The sequence below is a fragment of the Lynx rufus genome, unplaced genomic scaffold, assembly GCF_022079265.1.
Source record: "Lynx rufus isolate CCGP_SWC_20201006 ecotype Redwood Valley unplaced genomic scaffold, mLynRuf1.p SCAF_18, whole genome shotgun sequence".
Lineage (NCBI taxonomy): Eukaryota > Metazoa > Chordata > Mammalia > Carnivora > Felidae > Lynx > Lynx rufus.
Genome location: NW_025814832.1, coordinates 28845802 through 28865085, shown reverse-complemented (window position 1 = coordinate 28865085; position 19284 = coordinate 28845802). Strand labels below are relative to the sequence as shown.

At 47.3% G+C, this 19284-nt stretch overlaps 1 protein-coding gene across 1 annotated transcript in view; it reads right to left on the bottom strand.

Moving 5' to 3' along the window:
- Positions 1-16334, bottom strand: part of QRICH2 (glutamine rich 2) — a 33844-nt gene extending 17510 nt beyond the window's left edge. The window contains exons 1-4 of the mRNA XM_047080428.1: positions 15825-16334; positions 15634-15714; positions 14408-14467; positions 13926-14036 (exon numbers count right to left, since the gene is read on the bottom strand). Of these exons, the coding sequence (XP_046936384.1) occupies positions 13926-14036; positions 14408-14467; positions 15634-15714; positions 15825-16334 (762 nt within the window). The remainder of the gene's footprint in view (positions 1-13925; positions 14037-14407; positions 14468-15633; positions 15715-15824) is intronic.
- Between the last annotated feature and the right edge of the window lie 2950 nt (positions 16335-19284).

The following is a 19284-nucleotide window of genomic DNA, read 5'->3' as shown; positions in this document are numbered from 1 at the left end:
CTGGAGCCTGTTTCCGATTCTGTGTCTCCCTCTCTCTGCCCTTCCCCTGCTTGTGCTCTCTCTCTCTCAAAAATAAACATAAAAAGAAAAAAAAACTGATCGCCGTGTGCAGCTTTTTCTTTCTGCATCTGGAGGCACATGAGACCTTGTCCACAGACTAGGCAGTCATGGCCAGGGAGGATACAGCAGCAAGCACCAGCGTGTGTGTCCTGGGCAGGGGTGGTGCCGGCACAGTACGTGTTCACCTTAAAGAGGAACGGGAGGCAAAGGTCCAAGATCACTGAGATGCCTGTATCCAAGCCCTGCATCTCTGGACGTTGCATATTGTCTATGCTGTTGTTCTAGGACAAGTTTAAGAACAGAACTCGGAGTGCCTTTAAGGACAACTGACTAACCAAGAAAGAACTAATAAAAAAATCTGCTGTGTATGTGAAAATGAGGTCAGAATTCCAAAAAAGTTCAGGTCATATCAGGAGCCTTATAAGAGAAGAAATGATCTGTGGTCTTATCAAAGAAGGACCCTGCCAGCCTTCAGGTAATAATAGACTCCGATAGGACTCTAAGTGGGTTTTCCTAGTTCCTAAAAAGGGAAAAGATGCTCACCAAGTCATAATATCATTGACAATTATAAGCTGGTGACAAACGGAGGTCCAGAAAAGTTACTTCAACAAAAAGGAAAAGATTATGCTACAAAAATTGATCCTGTTCCTACCACAGAAGAGAAGTACCCCTAATATGGTTGAATGGAACCCTAAATCACAGGGTTTGCTTATTGAACAAGCTCTACCAAGAGCTAAACTGAAAGAAAGAGAAATTGTGGCAGAATCTGATGTATGTTCAAGGAAGGATACAAGAATTTGATAGTCTTTGATAGTCTTTGATAAGCTCCAACGACACAGTCTCCCTGTGTTCAAATTTCAGCTGGGTGCTGATGAGGCACTGCAGGAAGTTACCCATCAGGCTGGCGTTTATCACCCAAATGTCAGAATCATGACCGACTTCATGGATTTTGATGAAAACGGGATGTTCAAAGGACTTAAAGGAGAACCAATTCATGAATTTAAAAAAAAAAATTTTTTTTTTCAACGTTTATTTATTTTTGGGAGAGAGACAGAGCATCAACAGGGGAGGGGCAGAGAGAGAGGGAGACACAGAATCGGAAACAGGCTCCAGGCTCTGAGCCATCAGCCCAGAGCCTGACGCGGGGCTCGAAATCACAGACCGCGAGATCGTGACCTGGCTGAAGTCGGATGCTCAACCGACTGCGCCACCCAGGCGCCCCCCAATTCATGAATTTAACAAACATGGTGCCTTGAACACCACAGAACATTTTGATCAACTACAAGACAGTAACATCATAATTCTGGGAGACTCCCAAGGAGGCTTGAGGATGCCAGATGGACTATAGCCAATGCTGAACACATTCTGGAAACTGGATTTCAAAATGATAGGGTGGGTGAACTCTTAGAAAAGTACATGCACTCTTATGATGTTCCTTTAGTAAAAGATGAATCATTGCACACAGCCAACACTGTCTTACAGAAGATTCTATAAACAAGCATTCTTCAAGAAGACCTCTTTCCTCTGGAGGCAACTGATACAAGAACTGCTTGTCCATTCATCTTGCTACAAAACTCTTATTTATAATATATTCTTGCCCTTGAAGGTTTCCTTTGCACTACTCAAGTATCTTCAGACACACTGAATCTATCGACTGGAAGTTCCTTTTTCTTCACCTCGCTCAATACACTCCTCACCATATTTTTTGTCAGATTAAAGAAACAAATAAACCTTAAAGCAAAATTTGAAAAGTAACGCCCAACTTATCCAAAAATTAATTTTGTAGTTCATGTTATCACAAAGTTTTTGAAGACTTTCTTTTTTATACTGGCCAGGTTGGTAGAAGTTAAAACAGAAGTTTTATGAAATGGTGAAATAATGTGCATGATTCTAAGTATTGTTCTTTTTATAATTTGGGTGCATTATGCTGATGCTATATATTATCCTGAAATTGTGTTATGTGTGATTATTTTGTTTTAGGAACATATTTATCAGAAATGATTGGCACTTGGTGTTGAAAAACTCTGGGTGCCCACATGTCACTGATCTTCACAAAATGTTCTATAGCGGAGGTGCCTGGGTGGCTCAGTCAGTTAAGCGTCTGACTTTTGATTTTGGCTCAGGTCATGATCTCAGGGTTGTGAGATTCAGCCCCTTGTGGGGCTCTGCACTGGGTGTGGAGCCTTCTTAAGATTCTCTCTCTCCCTCTACCCCTCCCCCCTCACTTGCACTCTGTCTAAAAAAATAAATAAATAAAATTTAAAAACCCAAAATGTTCTATAATGAAGCACTGATAATACACATGAAATGAAAAGCAAAAACAAAAAAACAAAACTGATTCATGATTCAATTATATGCTGTCTGTAAGAGACATATATTAGAGTCAAAGAAACAAGTAGAAAGTAAAAAGATAGAAAACAATAAACCATGCAAATACTAATCAAAAGATAGCTGGAGGGATGCCTGGCTGGCTCAGTCAGTGAAGCATGCAACTCTTAATCTTAGGGTTGTGAGTTTGAGCCCCATACTGGGTGTAGAAATTACTCCCCCCACCCCCAAAAGAAAAGAACAGAAGAGAGCTGGAGTGACTGTACTAACATCAGACAACATTGTTAATAGAGACAAAGAAAGACATTTTATACTGACACAAGAGTCAATTCATTAGGAAGACATAATAATTTTTAAAAAATATATGAACTGAGCAACAGAGCTCTAACATACATAAAAAACCGGACAGAATTAAAGGGAGAAATAAACAATTCAACAATAGTTGCAGACTTCAATACCCCACTTTTTTTTTTTAATTGTTTAATGTTGATTTTTGAGAGAGAGAGAGAAAGAGTGCAAGTGGAGGAGGGACAGAGAAAGAGGGAGACACAGAATCTGAAGTAGGCTCCTGGCTCTGAGCTGTCAGCACAGAGCCAGACATGGGGCTCGAACTTATGAACCATGAGATATGCTGGGTGGGACACTTAACCGTTGACTGAGCCACCCAGGCGCCCTGATACCCCACTTTCAATAGGGATAGAACAAATAGGTAGAAGATCAACCAGGAAACAGAAGACTTGAACAGCACCATAGACCAACTGGACCAGCAAATATCTGTACAACACTTCACATAACAAGATCTGAATAAACACTTTCCACAATAGACCACATGTTAGGCCACTAGAACGCAAACAAAACACAAAACACAGGAAAAAATAAAGATGTTTTCAGTCATATAAATACAAGCTGAAATTCATCAGCAGCAGACTCACACTATAAGAAATGTTAAATGGAACCCATCAGGCAGACAGAAAACGATACCAGATGGAAACCTGGATCTACACAAACGGACAAAAAGCACTGGAAATGGAAACTACATGGATGAATCTATGAGACGGTTTTCTTATGACTCAAATCTCTTTGAAAGATAATTGACTGAACAAAATAAGAACAATGTATTGTAGGGTTTATAACACACGTGGAAGTAAAATGCAAGACAACAATAGCACAAAGCATGAGCTGGCAAACAATGGCCATGGGCCAAATCCAGCCCATCATCTGTTTTGTTAATGATAGTTTATTGGGACACAGGCACACTGATTCATTTATGTATTGTTTATGGTTATTTTCACATAATAACAAGAGTTAAGCAATTGTGACAAAGACTATATGACCCACAAAACCTAAAATATTTACTTGCCTCCTCTAGGAAAAGTTGCTGACCCCAGAAATAAAAGCCCCTGGAAATATGCCATTGTAAAGTCCTTATACTATGTGAAAGTGGACTGTGATTAAGCTAAAGAGGTATAAATCTATAAACCCTGAAGCAACCACTAAAATAACAAAGACTTGGAGTGCCTGGGTGGCTTAGTCAGTTGAGTGTCTGACTTAGGCTCAGGTCATGATCTCACAGTTCGTGAGCTGCTGTCAGCGCAGAGCCTGCTTCGGATCCTCTGTCCCTCTCTGTCTCTCTGCCCCTCCCCCCACATGCTCTCAAAAAAATAAATAAAACATTAAAAAATAACATAAAATAACAAAGACTTATAGCTAATAAGCCAACAAAAGAGGTTACAAACAAAAACATTCAAATAATACAAAAGAAGAAGACAAAGAGGGAAAGAGGAACAAAAAGCAGATGGAACGATAGAACACTAATAGCAGGATGATAACTCAACCCTAATTATATCAATAATCACACTAAATATAAATGATCTAAACAGCCGGATTAAAAAGCAGAGATTGTCGGATTGGTTAAAAAAGCAAGACCAACTCCATGTCACTCGTAAGAAAAAAACTTCATATAGAGAGACACAAATAGGTTAAAACAAAAAGAATGGGAGAAAGTACACCACACTCACACATGTATAAGAAAAAAAAAAGCTGGAATCACAGTATTAATATCAGACGAGGTAGATTTCAGAAAGAAAAATATTACTAGGGATAAAAAGGTGATTTCTTCATATAAGGAGATCAATTCATGAAGAGAGCATAACAATCCTAAATATTTGTGCACCTAATAACAGAGCTTCAAAATATGTGACACAAAACCTGACAGAACTACTACAAGGAGATATGGATAAATCCACAATTATAGTCAGATATTTCACTACCTTTCCCTCAGTAATTGACAAGTAGGCAGAAAGTCAGCCAGGACACTGTCTTCATTTTCTGGAGCTGTTACAACAAACAGACTGGGTGCCTTGAACAACAGAAATTTGTTGTCTCACAGCTCTGGAGGCGAGGAGGTTGAGATCCAGGTGTGGCAGGGGTGGTTCCTTCTGAAGCTGTGAGGGAGAATCTGTTCCATGCTTTCTTCCAGCCTCTGGTGGCCTCAGGCATTCATTGATGGCTATCTTCTCCCAACCATCTCCGGACAATCATCTCTCTATATGTGTCTCTTTCTGTCCAAGTTTCCCCCTTTTATACAGACTCACTTATATTGGATTATGGCCCACCTTAATGACCTCATCTTAACTTGATCTTCTGCAAAGACTCCATTTCCAAATAAGGTCACATTTACATTGCAGGGTTAGGACTTCAATACCTTTTGGAGGGGTGGGGGTGGGGGGACACAAAGGTTAACCCACCAGATACAGTAAACTTGAACAAAACTATGACCCATGTGACTTGACTGACATTTATAGGATACTTGCCCCAAGGATAGCAGAGGACACATTGTTCTCAAGTGCACACAAGCATTTACCAAGAGAGACCATGCTCTGGGCCATAAAATATACATCTAACAATCGAAAAGGATCCAGGTTGTACACATTATATTTTTTGACCACAATGGAATTGGAAATCAGTGACAGAAAGATCCCTGGAAAATCCCCAAATATTTAGAAACAAAATAAGACTGCTAAATAGATCATAGATGAAAGAAGAAATCAAAAGGGATATAGAAAGTATCTTGAACTGTATACTAGAATTTGTGGGCTGCTGCTAGAGCAATACTTAGGGACATATTTATATAGCACTAAATGCCAATACTGAAATAGAAAAAAGTCTCAGCTTGCACTTCAAGGAACCAGCAAAAGAAGAGCAGATTAAACCCAGAACAAGCAGAAGAAAGGAAATGTTAAAGGTCTGAGCAGAAAGCAGAAAACAACAAAACAAAACAACAAAGAAAATCAATAAAATGAAAAAACAAGCTATTTGGGTAAAGCAACGTGATTGATAAACCTCTAGACACACTGATGAGGAATAAGAGAAGACATAAATTACCAACATCAGGAATGTCATCAAGGACATGCAAATTAAAACAATACCACTACACAACTATGAGTATGGCCAAAATCTGGAACACTGACAACAGCAAATGCTGGCAAGGATATGGAGCAACAGAACTTTCCATTCGTTGTTGGTAGGAATGCAAAATGGCACAGCCACTGTGGAAGACAGTTGGCGGTTTCTTACAAAACTGAACATATTCTTTCTATATCCCAGCAATCACGGTGCTTGGTATTTACCCAAAGGAGTTGAAAACTTATGTCCACACAAAAACCTGCACACAGATGCTTACAGCAATCTTATTTATAATTGCCAAAACTTGGAAGCAACCAAGATGCCCTTCAAGTAGGTGAATGGATAAACAAATTGTGGTCTAGCCCAGATAATGGAATATTATACAGCGCTAAAAAGAAACGAGCTATATCAAGTCATGAAAAGACATGGAGGGAACTTGGGGCACTTGGGTGGCTCAGTGGATTGAATGTCCGACTCTTGATTTCGGCTCAGGTCATGATCCCAGGGTTGTGGGATTGAGCCCTGCGTTGGGCTCCATGGTGAGTGTGGAACCTGCTTAAGATTCTGTCTGCCTCCCTCTGCCCCTCCCCTGCTCATGCTCTGTCTCTCTCTCTCTCAAAAACAAGTAAACATTAAAAACAACAACAACAAAAAACTATGGACTTTGAGTGACATTATGAGTCCACGTAGGTTCACCAGTTGTAACAAATGTACGCTCTGTTGGGGGATGTTAGTGGGGGAGGCTATGCAGGTAGGTGTGGGCAGAAGGCAGATGGGAAATCTTTATACCTTCTTCTCAATTCCTTCCTTCCTTCCTTCCTTCCTTCCTTCCTTCCTTCCTTCCTTCCTTCCTTCCTTCCTTCCTTCCTTAAGCAGGCTCCACACCTAATGTGAGGCTTGGACTCACAATCCCGTGATGAAGAGTCACATGTTCCACTGGTGGAGTCAGCCAGGAGCCCTATGCCTTCCACTCAATTTTGCCGTGAACCTAAAACTCTAAAAAGACAAAGTCTAGGGGTGACTGGGTGGCTCAGTCGGTTAAGCATCCGACTTCAGCTCAGGTCATGATCTCCTAGTCCGGGAGTTCGAGCCGTGTCAGATTCTGTGCTGAGAGCTCAGAGCCTGGAGCCTGCTTCAGATCCTGTGTCTCCCTCTCTCTCTGCCCCTCCCCTGTTCATGTTCTCTGTCTCAAAAATAAATAAAAACATTAAAAAATTAAAAAAAAATAAAAAGATAAAGTCTATGTTTTTCAGTCAATTTTTTTTTTAATTTTTTTTTCAAGGTTTATTTATTTTTGGGACAGAGACAGACAGAGCATGAATGGGGGAGGGGCAGAGAGAGAGGGAGACATAGAATCGGAAACAGGCCCCAGGCTCCGAGCCATCAGCCCAGAGCCTGACGCGGGGCTCAAACTCACGGACCACGAGATCGTGACCTGGCTGAAGTCGGACGCTTAACCGACTGCGCCACCCAGGCGCCCCTTCAGTCAATTTTTAAACGTGGGGGAAAAACATGCCGTTCCATAAGCCCCACTACCCTCTTTCAGGCACATCTAATCCTGACCAGAGGCTGTGGTGTGATCCCCATGACAATCATTTTTTAGTCAGGATCCAAGTTCCCATGATTATAATCTTTATTTTTTTCTCCTTGATTTTTTCTTTTAAGCAATCTCTACACCCATTGTGGGGCTCGAACTCACAACCCCAAGATCTAAGAATGGCATGCTCTACGGACTAAGCCAGCCAGGGGCCTCCACCCCCGCCCCCTCCCCCCAACCCCCAGTGATAATCTTTTTTTTTTTTAATTTTTTTTTTCAACGTTTATTCATTTTTGGGACAGAGAGAGACAGAGCATGAACGGGGGAGGGGCAGAGAGAGAGGGAGACACAGAATCGGAAACAGGCTCCAGGCTCTGAGCCATCCGCCCAGAGCCCGACGCGGGGCTTGAACTCACGGACCGCGAGATCGTGACCTGGCTGAAGTCGGACGCCTAACGGACTGCGCCACCCAGGCGCCCCAAATAATCTTAAATGTCATTCTCAACTTGTTCCACATCGGTTGAACAGCATCCGTAAAGCTGCAAAAACGCACAGCTCTCGGCAGGGGACCCTGGCCAGGGTGAGGCTGGCACCACCCAGTGTTAGTGTGTACTCCTTGGACCCTGGGAGACCTTAAAATCTTTGCGAAACAATTTCCTACTCTTCCCAATCACCTACAAGATCCCAGGAAGCACGAAAGATTTACAACGTCTCAGGGCCTCACCTTGGCAGAGCGCAATACTTCCCTCTGAGGTCAGGAGCCTCACTGGTGACACTTGATGGCCCACCTGCAATCCTAGCTCTGGAACTACTCGGTGAGGCCCCAAACCATTTAACAAAGACACCGGTTCAACGACCTGGACTCGTTTTCTCCTGCCGTCTCACAAATTGCCACAGACATAGACACCGAAAACGACACGAGTTTAGAGTTGGTTATCTCACTGTTTCCATGGGTCATGAGTCTGGACATGTTTTATCTGTGTTCTCCATCAGGGCCCTCAGCCTGCAATCTAGGCCAAGCTGCGGCCTTATCTCAGGCTCAGCATTGTTGCCAGAACTCAGCTCCTCGTGCCCGGCTGTAGCTCTTTGCTCCTAGAGGCCACTCTCGATCCCAGCCACTCGGCCCCCTCCACAGGGGCCAGACTCGGGTTTCACATGCTTGAGAGGGTTCACCTGATTAGGTCAGGGCCACCCAATCCCTCCTGAGATTAACTCAAAGTCAGTGTATTAGCAGCCTAATTATGGGAGAGGTACCAAATCATATCCACAGGTTCTGCCCACACCCGAGGGGATTATACAGGTGTGCGCAGCAGAGGGCAGGAGTCTTGGCAACCATTTTAGGGTTCTGCCTGTCACCTAGAGAGGCCTACTGGAGTTAAAATCAATCACTACAAACAACAACAAACAAAAGAGGAAGAGAGGGAGGGAGGGAGGGAGGGAGGGAAGAAGGAAGGAAAGGAAAGGAAAGGAAAGGAAAGGAAAGGAAAGGAAAGGAAAGGAAAGGAAAGGAAAGGAAAGGAAAGAAGGAAGGGAGGAAAGGGAAGGAAGGAAGGAAGGAAGGAAGGAAGGAAGGAAGGAAGGAAGGAAGGAAGGAAGGAAAGGGAGGGAGGGAGGGAGGGAGGGGAAAGAAAACTGACTGCATGCAAAGATTTTGAAGGCAAATCTTAAAAGACACCCAATGTATTAATGTATTGCTCGTGTCAGAAAACCATTCCAGAACCAATTGCTGTGGACTTTGTGTCCGTCCAGGTTGCTGCCTGACATTCGGAAACAATATCGGAAAAGTTCAGCTAAACCTACAAGACTTAGACAATCATTCATGAACTGCCCTCAAGAGGAAGAAGGGGACTGTATTAACCTGTTCCTGATGGCTGCCATTACAAACTACCCCACAACTTAGTGGCTTCAGAGAGCACAGATTTCTTATCGTACAGGTCGGAAGGGCAGAATTCCAAAGCTAGTTTCACTGGGCTGGAGTCAAGGTGACTGGCAGGAGCTGACTGCAGGCTCTCACCTTCTCCAGCTTCTTAGACTTGCTGGCATTCCTTGGCTTGTACCTGCATGGCTCCAATCTCTGCTTCTGTGGCCACATTTCCTTCCCCTCCTCGGTAGTAGAATCTTCTGCCTCCCTCTCATCAGGACCTTTGTGATCACACCACTGGGCCCACCCAGATGATCTAGAATAAGCCCCCATCTCAAAATCCTTAACTGCTTCACATCCACCAGGTCCCTTTTGCCACGTAAATCAATCCTATTCAGCTTGCCACAGTGCCTAAAACTAAAGCTACAGTTTGCAATCCTGGAAAAATGGATATAATGGTTATGGTGGGGGGATGGAATGGGGTTTTCGAAAAGTTGGTCGTTTTGGTTTTTGGGGCGCCTGGGTGGCTCAGTTGGTTAGGCAACTAACTTCGGCTCAGGTCATGATCTCGAGGTTTGTGAGTTCGAGCCCCGCGTCGGGCTCTGTGCTGACAGCTCAGAGCCTGGAGCCTGCTTCAGATTCTGTGCCTCCCCCTCTCTCTCTGCCCCTCCCCTGCTCTCACGCTCTGTGTCAATAATAAATAAACGTTAAAAAAATCATTAAAAAAAAAGAGAAAAGTTGCTCGTTTTTGTTACTGGCATCAGATGAGACCCACATCATAGCTGAGGATCACGGGAATTGAAAATAACAGGTGCCAGGCCTGACCTCCTAACATGAACCGTACTTCAGACTCATCTCCTAGATTTCTAAACAACAAACTGTAACTACTCACCCCCCCTCCAGCTGGGAAAATCTGGAAAACAGCCATCTGTTGCTCTGTCCCTTACACCCTGCGCCAAGTTCAAGGATCTTGGAGGCAGAGATGCCAGGTGCTCTATGTTAAGACCACTTATCAACTCTCACCTTCCAAGATAGTCAATACCATAGGACTTTCCTACCAAAGTGTATCTCGTGCCGGCTCTCCTCACTTGAGCAAGCCTAAGGTGGTGTCGTTTACGATGGACCATCAATTTACGTACCGGTAGAAAAAGGAAAATGCTGCCAATCAATTACAAAATACCATCAACTCAAAGACACAACCTGATTTCAGAGACGCTAAAATGTGAAGGCGGGGAATTGTACATCTTGGAATCAAGGGGTCTATTTTGAGTCAAAATACATTTCTTTTAAGCCCCTCCTTCTCTGTTAGCCTGTTAGGTTGTGATCTGAACGAGGAGGATGTAAGATGAACTCGTCTCTACAAAGGATTCATCTAGCGCTCCCTCCTGGACTGGGGCTTTCAGTCCTTCCTGCCTTAAATGAGATCTGCACCCCCAATCCACAGAACCTACCTACTATGTCCATGACGCCGAGACATTACGACATTTTAATTTCTGTTTCCCCGGGGACGTGCCATTTTGCCCAGGTAGATGAGAGCAGGGTCAGTCTTGCTTCCTCACGATTGCTCCACTGTTCTTTGGGTCCTGAAGCAGAAGATATCTAAATGCTGATCACAACTTCACAGTTGTACTGGAATACAAGTTTTAATTTTTGCTTTCTACTCTGTTTAGAGGCCACAACGCTTTGAAGAGAAAATATCCTTTATCTCGGACATGCTATTTCTGCAAGAGAACGTCTGTGCTCAAGGTCCGTGGGCCTGGTAAAATGGTTGCTGAAAAATTCTTCCATTGTTAAATGCCCGTCACAAAGGGATCTAGCTGGAAATTCAGATTCAACACTGTGATGACAGGAAAGTGAGGAAGCTTTTTCCTCCCTTAACGAAAGTTTTGATTGGTGGGCTAGGGTAGGCTCTTCTCGGTTCTGACCCCTAGTAGTAGGACAGGAGGAGGGAAGAAGGAGAAGCAGCAGAAGCAACATCATCATTCTTGGGTATATGTGAGAATTAAGGCCACCCACCCAATCAAAGGAGGGAGGCAGAGACTCCGAGCACAGTGAGGCGAGGGGTTGATCACCAAACGTTAATCAACGTCCTTGCAAGAGTGGGCATCTGACCCACGGGCACACTCTGGGCAGTTACAGCAATTTACCTCCTAGCACGCAAGTCCCTCCCCTGGTTCCTCATTGGCTGAGTGCTACAGAGGTAAGTCCCTCCCCTGATTCCTCACTGGCTGAGTACTACGGAGGTTACAGCCTTACCCGGAAGTCGCCTATGCCCATGTAAGGCAAAAAGTAGTCTGACTGGAACAAATGTACATTCTTTGAGGTGACGCAGAGACTTCAGTTTTTTGGCACATGCTCATTGCAAAGCCCACAAAAATAAGGCCTCGAATCAGAGACGGGAAGGGGGAAGGTGGGGAGAACCAGGAAGTGATGTGTCTAAAGGTTTGGGACTCCATTATGGCGGGGGGGGGTTCATACATGTTCCAATAGATTGTAAACCTACTGTTAGCACAGCTTTTATCTGGTATTTCTGAAAACGAATCATCTCCCTTACTTCTTACGGTATACAAAGTTGTAAAGAACACCCTGTTGCCCATCAGAATACGCCTTTGGCTGGCACTGGGCTGTGTCCCCAGGTACATTCAACTCCTGGGACGGGCACCTTCCTCCTCAGTTCTGAGCTCCCCTAACTGTAGCTGCTACGTGTGTGCTTGCAGCCTTCCTCCTCCAGATCAAAACACAACTCCTTTCCCATGTCTGGCGTTCCAGATATGATATTGACTCCTCTGTGCTGATCACCCTGTACTCACCGTCCCAGTGTGTGTCCTGACCCCCTACTTAGGATACAGGCAGATGCTGTGCCTCAGCATCGCCTCAGAGCTACCGCCCCTCGGCCAAAACACATAGTTGACCTTAACGATGCTGAGTTTTGGGGCGCCTGGGTAGCTCAGTCAGTTAAGCATCCAACTCTTGATTTTGGCTCAGGTCATGATCTCGCAGCTCATGGGTTTAAGCCCTGCATCGGACTCTGCGCTGATAGCATGGAGGCTGCTTGGGATTCTTTCTCCCTCTCTGCTTGCTCTATCTTTAAAAAAAACTTTAAGGCGCCTGGGTGGCGCAGTCGGTTAAGCGTCCGACTTCAGCCAGGTCACGATCTCGCGGTCCGTGAGTTCGAGCCCCGCGTCGGGCTCTGGGCGGATGGCTCAGAGCCTGGAGCCTGTTTCCGATTCTGTGTCTCCCTCTCTCTCTGCCCCTCCCCCGTTCATGCTCTGTCTCTCTCTGTCCCAAAAATAAATAAACGTTGAAAAAAAAAATTAAAAAAAAAAAAAACTTAAAAAAAAAACAAGCTGATTTTTGAAATCCTAATTTCATAAAGGGTCCCACCAACAGTGCAAGAAAGATAGGGCTCTGGCATGTCTGTCGTGTTTTCTCAGCCTGACACAGGGACGCTCTCCACGCATTCATTTTGGTCTGTGCGGCAGGTGGACTCGTCATTACCAGAACTTGTTCTCAAAGATGTTTTCATATTTATAATTTATCCTCATTTGTTCCTGGGGTTGTTCACGATTACAAGCAACTGTCAAAACACACACACTTTCTTACCTCCATAGAAGCGAAAATGTCTAAAGGAGCTTATATTGTGCTTAGTTATAGGTCTGGCAGGTGTCTCCTATGGCACCTTGAAAAAATGCATAGTTCACTTAAAACAGGATACTGGTACGTGCACAAAACCTTTGGCTTAAAACACACACATACACACACACACACACACACACACACACACACACACACACACACACACAGCAAAAGCAGAGGCAACCTTTTTCTAGGCCATTCCTTTCGTTTGCAGGGTCCTCTTCCAACTCCTCTGAAGATGCACCCTCATTCAAAAAGCACCCACGTAATAGTGAACGTGCCCCAGATGGCCACTTGGTGGCGCCAAAAGGTCCATTGTCTCCCTGGTTTGTGTGAGTAGTGGGGTAGGGAGAGAGGGTGGTCCTTTCTGAGTAATCCAGAGGCACAAAGCCAGGAGAAGGGGAATATCCGGACCAAAAGGGCAACTGATCCTCGTCCTTGAGGGCCATTTGAGAATACCCATTTTATTCAGGAGGAGACAGGGTGGGGATCTAAAAACAATTTGGTTATGCTGTGCACCGCCTTAGGACGGACAGATGATTGCATGCACCCATGTGTCAAAGTCATCAGCACAGGGCCCCCTAAAGACGTTTTATTTCCAAGGTTGGTCATCTTTGTCCACTAAGAGTGAAGGGACTCAGGCATCTCAGAACAGACTGTAAAGGAACTTTGAAAAGCTACAAAAGCAAATCAAAACTATACTCAGGTACCATTTTCCATCCAACTGGGGAAAAAACGGGTACTGGAAGACAGGGCTGGTGGGAACTCAAGAAACAAGTTCTCTCCCACATTGTTGGTGGGGGGTTAAATTGGAAGCATTTCCGCGGAGAACTGTTTGGCAAAAATTAGCCAAATCACAAACCCACATTCCATTTCTGGGAATCTGCCTTGAGGGTATGTTTGCATGTGTGAAGGTCACATTGGAGCGTGGTTTGTTACAAGATAGGAAAAAAACCACATAAAACACCCATAATAGGAAACATGAAATTATGAACATCCACGTAATGGAATATTGTGCAGTAGTAAAAAGGGAGAGAGGTTCAGGGGAGCCCCACCCGAGACCACGGCCCAGGTCCCCCCCCCCCCCCATTTGTTCACCGCTTGTGAGGCCCTCCAGCCATCAGTAATTGCTTGCTCTAGCTCCTCCCAGGTGACCATGGTGACTTCTTCTCCAACAGGCATCAAACTCAGCTTCCGGCCCACTAGATCCTGACGGTAACCGACAACAAGAAGACAGACAGACAGACAGACAGACAGACAGACACACACCCCTAGTTTAGTCCCTGAAAGCTTCAGGAACAGAACTGAGCTAACAGAACCCTAGCCCTAGCCCTGAGGACAAGTCACTGTCCTTCATGTGACCAGTGAGTCTTGGGCAGCCAGATTCCTGTCCCGTGACAGCTCCTTGTGGGACACCCGGACAGGGATGGGAAGGATTTCCCCTCAATCCAGGGGCAGTGCCCAGAGGGCAGAGGGCATCATCGAACCCCAGAGGGACACAGACCTCTGGGGTGGGAGTCTAGACATCTTCCCCTGCTGCCTCCTTGAGGGCCCTTTGTCACAGAGCTTGCCCATATTACCAGGAATTTGTCCCGTTCTCTGATTATCTTCTCTAGTTCATCCATCCGTTGGAAGGCTTTCTGGAAGAAGAGTTCAGAGACTGAGGATCAAAACAGCTCCTCTTGTGCCCCCCCACCCCACCCCACGCACAAGGAGAAGAAGAAAGGAGGTGTGCTGATCTAGGAGGGGAGGAGGGTAGAGGTAGGGCTGGTTAAGTCAAGGCTCTTCTTTTCCTTTCCAGCCAACTAGAGGAAGGGAAGTGGGGGGGGCACTGGAGGAGGGATTGGGGGACAGCGGGTCAAGAGCAAATGCTAGCAGAGGAATGGAGCCTTGGGTCCCGGGATTCATTTCATCCTACCCACCAAGGAAACATCCCAGCCCTGCTGACTGAGGCTGATTAAGCCTCTCAAGGACAAAAATTATCAGGCACTTCCAGGGTGTCTGAACGTCTGTGTGGTTGAAAGAGAAAAGCACCCCATAAGAGACAAGACAAATTGCTAAAACTTAAGTTGCTCCATATGACTTCTGCAAACCTCCAGAATGTAGGAATCTCAAGGTAAAACAAGCCTTTAGTCTAAAAGCAAAAACAAAAAACAAAACACCCTACCCCCCCACCCCCCCAACACTACATTTCAAAAAGAAAAGCTTCCCAGAGTGAAAATGAGTCCCGCTGGGCGCTCAAGGCCTGGGACCCGAGGTAGAATGTGGTCACTGGCTCCCACCGTCTTCTTTGAGCTGTTCTGCGCTCCCCCCCCAGCCTCGGCGGGAGAGGGGGAGGGGGGTGCTTCTTCCTAATTGCCCCTCCTCCTCCTTCCAGCTCCGAATCCCTGGGTGGCCTCCTGAGGGCCTAAAATAAGAGCACTGCCTCGTGCTTCCGGTCCCTACAGTGCGTCTGAAAGTTCCACTTCCTTCTCCAAGGAAACCGAGACCCAAGTTCAGGAGCCGATGCCCGCGGCTGCTGTGTGACCACGGCGCTCTCTCCATCTCAGGCCCTCCTCTAGGACGGAGATTGGGCTTTCAACACCCACCATCTTACTTTATTCTTGTTTAAAGGAAATTGGCTCAAAGAATATTCTGAGAAGTTGTCAGCTCCCCGCCCCCCCCCCCCCATGCCCCACACTGGGCCCGCTCAGGATCCCTAGGTGTCTGAGAACTGGTGGTGGAGCGGCGAGGAAAAGCGCCGCGTGGGAAGGGGAGACTCATCCGCGAGGTGGGGGTCCCCACCTCCCTCACCAGGGGGCCTCACCTCGGAATGCTCCTGCGCCTTTTCCTTGGCTTCTTTCAAGGCTTTCACGTCTTCTGCGACATCGTGCAGCAGCACCGTGGCCTGCAAGGTCGAGAAGGGCCGCTCGGTGGTCTGGCGCCCCCACCGCGCCCGCGCCTCCCTGCTGGGGACCCCTCCGCTTGGGGAGAGGCCTGTTGGCCACCCGCGCTCACCTTGGTGACGCTGGCCCGCTCGCCGTCCTGCTCGCCGTCCTTCCCGATTTTCATCGACCCTCCTCGAGCCCTGTCCGGCAGCAGCACGGCCATCTCCTCCTGCAGCCAGTCCTGGGAGTCCACGGGCAGCCGGCCCACGGGATAAGTAAGGTGCTGCACGTGGCTCATGATGCCCTGCACCTGGCTTGTGACGGTCTTGAGCTGCTTGCTGAGGTCCTTCACCTGGCTCTCCAGCGCCGGCGGCCTGGCCGAGCTGCTGCGCGGCTTCTCTTTGGGCACAGCCAGCTGCGGGGCGCTGAGCACGGTCCGCGGGAGCTCCGAGGAGCGACTCGACTCGGGCGACGGCGACTGGAAGTTGATGCGCACCTCCTGCAGGTTGAGGCTCCGGAGCATGGCCACGATGAGCGTGTGCAGGGCCGTGAAGTTGACGGCGCCCGCCTCCGGGGTGCCGATGGCCAGGTCGGCCAGCTCCCGGAGGGAGACCGTGGCGGTCGCCGTCGCGGGCGGCATCGTGCGCCTTCTCAGCGGGGGTCCGCGCCCACCACGTCCCCCTCACTGCCCGCCGCGCCCCTGGCGCTCTCCGGAGCACGAGTCACCGTCTGCAGCGCTCGGAAGACGGAGAGGAAGGGCCCGGCCGCCAGGCTTCCCACTCTTTGCTCCCAGGGACGGGCGCCCGCCTCCCCGGCGGGGTCCGGACGCCACCTGCCCTCCGCAGTCCGGTCTCCGCTCTCCCGTCTCCCAGCTCCCCGAGCTCGAGCCCTGGGCCGCCTTCCCCTCGCGCAGGGTCGCGGCCGGTGGACGTTTGGAACGGGAGGGACCGCCCCGTTCGCTGTCCGGTTGTGCAGGCACGCCGCGCGCGGAGGGTTCTGCCAATGAACAGGCCCCGCCGAGCGCCTTGCGGGACCTCCCCGTACACGAAGCCACCCGCAAACTCACAAGGGGAGCTCATTCTAGTGGGGTCCGGGGAAGCCTTGGCCATATCCCCAACACACCACTAACTGTTATCGTTGAATGCTCCTAAAGGGGCTTCGGGGCTGTGCCAAGGCATCGCTATCGGGAGCACAGCATTTGGGGGAGGGGGAGGCCTCCTAAGGCTCACCTAGATTCGAGCCGTCCCTTAACCGCCCCATTCGTTCACTCAGCCACTGGGAACAAAGATTTAAGGGACACCATGTGTGTCCTTAGCTTGTTCCATTATTCAGGGCAGTGGCACATGTCTTAGGGGTGCAGTCCTGAGACCTTGGCCTCTTGGAGACAGTTCCCATCTCACTGTGCTTCAGCAGAAAGGAGGGGAACTTGGGAGAGACCACTCACTACCCAGGCAGCCCTGACCAGCCACCACATGGCAGGCCTTTACTGTGCCACCCTGGCCTAGTTCATCTCAAAAACGACTCATCTGGTCAAACGCCAGCATTTCAGCTCATTACGAGGCAGGATTAGACAGGACTAGAGGAATTTGGTGCTCTTGGCAACTGGGGCTCGACTTCCCCATACCAGAGTCTTCCAGAAAACAGAAAAATTCAATGTTTAGTATATTCAGGAAGGGAAAACCTGTGTGTCTGTAGTATTTGAACTGCTTTTCAAATCCAGATTTTTAGTCTGAGCTGGTAAAATTTAATTGAAATCCTTCATGCACGCCCCCCCCCCCCCCCCCGCCCCAGCCCAAGTGTTCCCTGGGAGAGAGGTGAAACATCAGCCTATAACCTGCAGGAAGGTTAACACCCAAACATTCTTGTTCATCGTCATAGTCCTAGCACCTGACACCCCGTAGGCCTTCACACGGTTGCTGATACTGTCAAAAGAACAAAATTCTTGGGGCGCCTGGGTGGCTCAGTTGGTTAAGCAACTGACTTCTGCTCAGGATGTGGTCTCACAGCTCATGGGTTCGAGCCCCACATCAGGCTCTGTGCTGACAGCTCAGAGCCTGAAGCCTGCTTCGAATTGTTTCCCTCTCTCTCTGCCCCTCCCCACTTATACTCTGTCTCTCTCAAAAGTAAACATTAAAAAATTTGGGGACGCCTGGGTGGCTCAGTTGGTTAAGCGTCCAACTTTGGCTCAGGTCGTGATCTCCTGGTTCGTGAGTTGGAGCCCCGCATTGGGCTCTGTGCTGACACACAGCTCATAGCCTGGAGCCTGCTTCAGATTCTGTGTCTCCCCCTCTCTGCCCCTCCCCCACTCATGCTCTCTCTCTCAAAAATAAACATTAAAAAAAATAATAAAAAAAACCAAATTCTTTGTGTACACTTGAGGCCAGATCACAAAGTTCAAGCCTTGTGATAGAGCATCCGCTGTCCTGGAGGGAGTAGAACGTGGGCTTCTCAATTCTAAGTTGGGTGATTTCCAGAAGGATGTTACCCCTTGCTCCTGCTACTATTACATTAGCTCTGGCCAGAGCGTCAGCTCCCCGGGTCCTCATGGTTTCATTTCAGATCCCTGAGACTTGGCATCATGCCAGTCACATATCAGGACCCACTAAATGGCAGTGGAAAGGGCGTATATGAATATATTCTAATTCTAATCTGAGGAAATATATTCTACTGAATGCTTCTGCTAAATAAGTACATATAAACACAGGAAAATGAACATTCACTGGACATATAAATGGAATTTTGGAATTGAAAAGGACCTCCCTTAGCTGTTGGATCCAAACCTCCCTTTTTCCAACTGATGACAGAGGCCCAGAAAGGACTAGTCATCTGCCCGACATTATGAATAAGAACTGGTTTCCTGAGTAATAGTCTACGGTTCCTCCTCTACCATTTCACTATCTGATAATTAAGTTCTTGCTCAAAATTCCCCTACGTGGGACTCTCAACAGAAGGCGACATGTGTGCTGGAAAGAGCTAATGTGCTCAAAGTCTTGACTGTGGTTAGGGAATCTTTCAAGTCATTAGGAAGAGGGATAAAAATGTCAGGGAAACGTCCCTGCAGGGAAATACAATTGTACAACGAAGCAAATTATCTTACTGTCTCATAGGAACAGAACCAACAAGCAATTCCAGCTCGCTGCCCAAAAGACACTGCCCCTTCCTGCTACATTCAGTCCTGCCCTGGATTAGACGGAAGGTTTAAAAGGTCTACCTGACATGTGTGCTATAACTAGAATTGTAATTTTATTATTTTTTTAAATGTTTATTTTGAGAGAGAGAGAGAGAGAGAGAGAGAGAGAGAGAATGCACGCACAGGGGAAGGACAGAGAGAGAGAGAGAATCCCAAGCAGACTCTGTGTTGTCAGCGCAGAGCCCAACGCGGAGCTCGATCTCACAAACCAGGAGATCATGACCTGAGCCAAAATCGAGTTGGACGCTTAACCGCCTGAGCCACCCAGGCGCCCTGTGGCCAGGTAAGTTTAAATGCTGCGTAGAAAGGTCCAATGCAGCCCTAGGTAATGCAATACATGTGTCACCTATCACCCATGAAAAAGCATGGCGAGTTCTTTTTTTTTTTTTTTTTTAACTTA